General features: G+C 40.6%; 1 protein-coding gene across 5 annotated transcripts in view; it reads right to left on the bottom strand.

Annotated features, from left to right (window-relative positions):
• MED27 (mediator complex subunit 27) overlaps positions 1-6688 on the bottom strand; it is a 220585-nt gene that overhangs the window by 150227 nt on the left and 63670 nt on the right. For all 5 annotated transcript variants that reach the window (XM_017849942.1, XM_017849943.1, XM_017849945.1 and 2 more), the window contains exon 3: positions 3432-3562. In XM_017849942.1, coding sequence (XP_017705431.1) covers positions 3432-3562 — 131 coding nt within the window. The remainder of the gene's footprint in view (positions 1-3431; positions 3563-6688) is intronic.

Raw genomic sequence — 6688 nt, 5'->3', positions numbered from 1 at the left:
GAAATAGAAAAATACTATAATATACTCCTTTTTTGAGATTTTTTTGCTTTTAAAACCTATTTATTGCTTTAAAAAACTATAGCTTTTAAAAACTATATATGATTTATTCATAGAAAAAGTCTAGAACAATATCCATCCTAATCTCAATAACTTTTTTCAAAATCTACATTATGTATATACTATTATTATTCTATTTCCTAGCTTAAAAAAGAAAAACAAAACTTTTTTTAGGGCGGCAGCCATGTTGTATTTCCAGCCAACATCAAGCATAATGAGTGGCACATAGTAGGTGCGCAGTGTAAGTGCAATAAGGTGGGGTGCAGCGGCTCACATCTATAATCCCAGCACTTTCGAAGGCCAAGGTGAAAGGATCATTTAGGCTCAGGAGTTTGAGGCTGCAATGAGCTGTGATCACGCCACTGCACTCCAGCCTGGGTGACACAAGGAGAACCTGCCTCTAAAAAGAAACAAAGAGGGGAGTGGGGGAGGCAACTGATGTCTTTTAGATATAGATTCTACCTACCGGACAGTAGTTCTATAATGGGATTCCAGGATAATGTAAGCCCAAAAAGCTCAATGATGTGAAAAGGTAGCAGTCAATTTTCACAGGAAATAGGCTACTAAGTATAGGAAATCATTTCTATGTTGTATTCTTAGGACATAGTAACCACTTTTCTCTTTGAAACTATTTTGAGTGATTTATTATAAATTTATAATGGCAGTTGTGAACACCTCTTGCTCTTTTTTTTTTTTTTTTTGGCATGAGAACAGAGTCTGTTGATTGCCCTGATGCTTAAAATAGTTTCTAAGTGTCCTCATAATAGCATGTCACCTGTAAACAGGTTTCAAGCCAATGCAAATTAACAAATGGTGAACAGATGGACTAAGAACTGACTTTTGTCAAGAGAGAGTTAGCAACAAACACTTTTTGGCTCCAGTCTTATGGGACCATTAGAAAGTCTTTTACTTCTCGCCAAACATCTTGCCTCAGTAGACAATCCACGCAGGGAAAATGACAAGTTACAAGGCCCGTTAGACTTTAGAGAGCTGAAAGTTGAGATTTGCAGAATCACCAAATCAACACATGAGAAACAACAGATAGAATAACAGCCCTTAAGAAGTGTTCTGCCAAATAGTAAAAACTCTGGCTTGCATCACTAAAAGCAGCTGTCCCTGTAGTGAGCTTCTTTTTGAAAAACATGGCCCCTGTGCGTGCAAGCAGCAGACACAAGCTACTTGTCGAGGCTGGCTGGTTACGTTCCTCCTATCCTGGAAGCAAGTGTGAACTGTGAAGAACGCCTGAAAATCACGGAAGTGGTGGCAGCTGGAGAAAGGATCCCCAGAGCAGTCACCCCTTGGGATCCCGCCGGCTCTTCACTGGCCTTTCTCCTCCTCATTTGTCAAGCCTCTGCCTCACGTTGGCTCCTCGGGGAAGCCTTCTTTGATCACCCTGTTTAAGCAGTATCCCCCACTCCCATACCTTCCCCCACTCTGTAGTCCCTTCCTAGCACGAAGCATAACTACAAATTACGGCATTAATTTATTAATTTGTCGAGGGGTGCTTTTGTGGTCTCCTCCCACCCCCGAAATGAAAAGCTTAACAAAGATGGGACAATGTCTGTCCCGCCCATGTTTATATCCCTAGGGCCTAGAAACACGCCTGACACATAGTAGGTACAATAAATATTTGCTAACCAAACAAAATGAGACCTTGAGCAAAGGTAAACAATCAAGTCGTATATGCAAACACTCCCTTGGACTGGAAAAGAATGCTGTTTGTAACTGAGGATGTAAACAGAGGAAGGCACACGAAGTGAGCAGGACAGGCGGGGGAATGCCTCTCAGGCGTCTGGCCCTCCCAGAGGAGTGTGCACACTGACAAAACAGGGACTGATGTGCCCACATTTCTCATTCCACATCATCAAGTGAGCCTTTGCACTCACCCACTAAGGCTTCCAACACAAAAGAACCCAACAGGTTGAATGAACCAAGTGGATGAATCAAGTGTGGCATATTCAAAGGAAGGCTACACTGCAACAGAAAAGGACAACTGGATGAATCTAACACATATGATGTTAAGTGAAAAAAAGCTCATACAAAAAAATGACACTGCATAATTCCACTTACATGAAGTTCAAGGACAGGCAATAATAACTGTTTTTTTTTTTTTTTTTTGAGACGGAGTCTTGCTCTGCTGCCCAGGCTGGAGTGCTGTGGCCGGATCTCAGCTCACTGCAAGCTCCGCCTCCCGGGTTCACGCCATTCTCCTGCCTCAGCCTCCCGAGTAGCTGGGACTACAGGTGACCGCCACCTCGCCCAGCTAATTTTTTGTATTTTTTAGTAGAGACGGGGTTTCACCATGTTAGCCAGGATGGTCTCGATCTCCTGACCTCGTGATCCGCCCGTCTCGGCCTCCCAAAGTGCTGGGATTACAGGCTTGAGCGCACCGCGCCCCAGCGAATATTAACTGTTTAAAGAAGTCAGAATGGTGTTAAACTTGGCAAGGAGGGCAGCACAGGTATAGACAGAGAACAATGAGGAGGAACCCTTATGGGATTCTGGAAGTGGTGGCTACATGGATGTACACAAGTGTGAAAAAATCATTAAACTGTATGCTCTGTGAATCTTACTGTATCCGTTATCCTTCCTAATGGGAAAAAGAAGAGCACATATATTACTATTTTTAAACATGAACAAATGAACCTAGCATTTATTCTAATCTCAGCTCTAGCAGGTTCTCTAGGTGGACTGCAGCTTAACCAAAGGTGCTCCTCAGCTGTCTCATTTATAATATAAGGATAACTGTACTCATATTCTACCACCTTTGGGAATGTGATAAGGAAACAAATAATAAGCCGTGAGGTCTCTTAAAATCCTAGGTGGAAAAGTCACATACAAAATATGTAAAATAAACTGCATTATAGCTGTTTCACAAAGATCTATGCAAATTATGTTACCATCATGCTTGGTTTCTAATCCTAATAGATGCCCTTTTAAAAGAAAGAAAGAATTCAGGGCCAGGTGTGGTAGCTTATACCTGTAATCCCAGCACTTTGGGAGGCCAAGGCAGGTGGATCACCTGAGGTCAGGAGTTCGAAACCAGCCTAGCCAACATAGTGAAACCCCATCTCTACTAAAAATACAAAAATTAGCTGGGCATGGTGGTGTGCGTTTGTAATCCCAGCTACTTGGGAAGCTGAGACACGAGAATTGCTTGAACCTGACAGGGCAGGGGAGGGCAGAGGTTGCAGTGAGCCAAGATCATGCCACTGCACTCCAGCCTGGGTGAAAAAGCGAAACTCCGTCTCAAAAAAAGGAAGGGAGAGAGGGAGGAATTTTGAAGAATACAATAACTTTCCACTACCCCGAAACAAGTATAAAGTAAAAAAGTTCACCCAGTACTAAAGTAATTTTTCAAACCCATCACTCACTGAGGTGGTAGGACAAGAGTTGTGGGCTGAGCCTTTGGTCTACGTTTGGCAGATACTCCCATCTGATTAGCAGAGCGCTTCAATGACTGCTGATTCAAAAGCCCAGATGCTAGTCCTGCATGGTACTGCAACTGCAGAGAAAAACAAAACAAAAGGGAAAGAAAAATAGCATTTGGTAAAAGCAGGACAAATGGTATTAAACTAGCAATGCCTGATAATCTTATCCCTTAGAACATTTTAAGTAACTTCAAATACAACTGCTCACATTCTGCTTCAAGGAATTTATCCATAAACAGATAATCAGACAAACAGGAAATGAAACAAGAACAAGACTGTTCATCACAGCATTACCTCATGATGAAAAACTGGAAGCAGTCAAAATGTCCAACAAATGACTGTGAAATTGATTAAAATAGGGAAAGAACTTCACAATATCATTTGGTTGAATTAAAAGAAAAAAAGGTTCCATTGTAAACAGAGAGGCACTTAAAAAAAGTTCTCTAAAACGCTAACTGTACTTTTCAGTAGCAGAATTCGAGTGATTTTTACTTTCTTATTTTTCACTACTATTCATATGCTTTATGTAAATGGTTTTAAAGCCTATGTAATTTTTTAATAAGAAAATCCAGAGGTTTTCCTTAGAGACAAAGTTAGTTCTGGGAAGTCTTGCTACCATCATATCTTGCTTATAATAAAAACCACAGAATTTGTAGTCTACTGCAGCACACCATGACCACGACATGGCTTATCATACATAGATTCAAACATACTACGAGTCTGCATTCAGAACCACTGCGCTATCTCTTAAATGGTTAAATTACAAATATCAATCATAAGAACAAGCTCATGAATATATCTTACAACAACGTATACAAATGGATATAAGCTCATTAGAGAGAACAGAGTGGAGAAGCCAATTTCAAGTCCATGGACGTGCAACTGGAACAATGTCATGGAGGTAAAGCAGCAGCATGCTTTAAATGTGTCTGGTGCCAGCATCCTTTGCTTGATCCCTGAACAAACTGCTGAGCTTCACGGTGACTCAGGATAGACAACTTTACTTCTCTGTGCTTCAATTTATTATTGGGAAAGATAAATGATAATGCCCAGTTCTAAACCAAACAAGACTTTGAATTACAATTTATGTAAAATATAATACACACATTTTAAGTGAACAGTTTAATGAGTTTTGACAAGTGTATATACCTGTATAACTACCATCCCAATCAAGATAAAGAAACTTTCCATCACTACAGAAAGCTCATTTGTGCCCTAATGCAGTCAATCCCCTTATACCTACCATCAGGAAATTCTGATTTAAAATATAACTCATCATTCTCACTCCTTGCTAAATGAAGCTTATAACCAATTTGACGTATGACAATAACTTTTAGCTTCCCTTTCTAATCCCATACTTTTGTATTTTAGATCATAAGAGTTGTCATCAATATCGCTATAATAAAATTATCCTTGAAAGGTATCCCAATTTTGAGCAGACGTAAATAAAAAATTCACATGTGAAAATGCCAAGCTAAGAACTTGGATAGAGACCATTTATAACATCCAATGTGTTTCTTCCTCTCTTCTCAAATTAAGCAAGGTCTTTCAAACATTTATTTAGAATTATCTAAACATACAAATAGTAATTCATTCTAAAGCTCTGAATCAATTTCTTCTCAAAACGCTCTTCCAAGGCACAGATTTTCTTTGCCGAGTCAGCTGCATTACAGCTCACAGTAATGAAACTGGCGACCACCATATAAAAGGGGTTGGTCCTTGGATGCAAAGGGCAATAACGTTCTGAAAAATAAATGGCCTCACCTAAAGCCACAGGGCCGCCTGTAAATAGAGAGCAAAGAAAACAAAACCAACTGAAATGATCTGCTGCTGGAAAGTGGCTATAAAAACGAGGATATCCAGTGATCCAGTATGACTGTGTTTGGAGCATCCATACTGCTTTTTAACAGGCTCTTGAGTTACTTGGTCGATTTGCTGTGGGAGCCTTACGGGTGCCCAACACAAGACAAACATACATCACATTCATAATAAAGATGGAGCTCTTTTCAGGGTGGAAAAGGGGCGGGGGGGGGGGTCATAATTTGACTCTAACAATTCATCTTAGACCAGTGAATTTTGCTCAAATTTGTTTTTTTCCTACAGATTTCTTAAGTGGGAAATCAATGGAGGCAAGGGACAGTACAAGTTTGAAAGACAATGTTTCAAAATGTCAGCTACTTGGGTTTCGATCTTCCCTGCCAGAATTTGCAATGAGTGCAATATGCACGGGGCTTTACGGAATTACAGGGAAAGACAGCTTGGCAGGGGCCTCCTCCTGGCTCAAGGAATCGTCTCTCCTTTTGGCTCTCCTCCTTTGTATTTATTAGGGTCCATGCAAGCTCAGCCATTCCAGCCCTGCTGACTCTTTGAGTGGAAGAGTCCTGCTAACTATGCAGAGTCGCAGGGTGATTTTGCCCACCTGGCATCATTTTGATCATTTGCTCAAACAAACAAACAAAAAAACCCAAAACAGCAGAAATGTATGCTAACTACTGTCTGTCTTTTAAAGGGTTCCCTTGAAACCTCGGCCATCTTGGATGCTCTCAATGTACAGTGCACCTCTGATAGCACACATAGGTGGAAGGACTCTTCTTCCCCCAAAACAAAATCTGCCCTTGAGAGCTGACTCATAATGATTAAGCAGCACTTGTTAATCATATATATGTATCCCAGTTTCCAGGAACACGGCTCTGACTGTCAAGATCTATAGGGGCCCATTAATTATTTACTGAACCACCTTTATAATGGGAGAAAAGGTCAAAGTTAATAAAACTGACAGGCAGCTCCTGTCCAACTGGATTATACATTATTTAAGCACCAATACTCCATTCCATGGAACACAGTTTAGATCTGAAGAGGCTCTTGGAAAATTTTCACTCAGCCAATGGTTCTAAAACAGAAGAAGGGAGTTCAGAGTGAATCTACAAATTAACATTAGAAACATATAACTCCCCAAAATACTGCCATAAGTTCTCAATTACAGGTTCTGTAATATTTTCTATAAAAATATATTTCAATAAACATACTTATCTCCAAATGTCTGTAGCATGGAAACAACTCTATTTCAAAAAGCAACTTATAAAAGTTCTAATGTGGGGCCGGGCGCGGTGGCTCAAGCCTGTAATCCCAGCACTTTGGGAGGCCGAGACGGGCGGATCACGAGGTCAGGAGATCGAGACCATCCTGGCAAACACGGTGAA

The sequence above is a fragment of the Rhinopithecus bieti genome, unplaced genomic scaffold (assembly GCF_001698545.2).
Source record: "Rhinopithecus bieti isolate Rb0 unplaced genomic scaffold, ASM169854v2 scaffold_31823, whole genome shotgun sequence".
Classification (NCBI taxonomy): Eukaryota; Metazoa; Chordata; class Mammalia; order Primates; family Cercopithecidae; genus Rhinopithecus; species Rhinopithecus bieti.
This window is presented reverse-complemented; position numbering and strand designations above follow the sequence as displayed.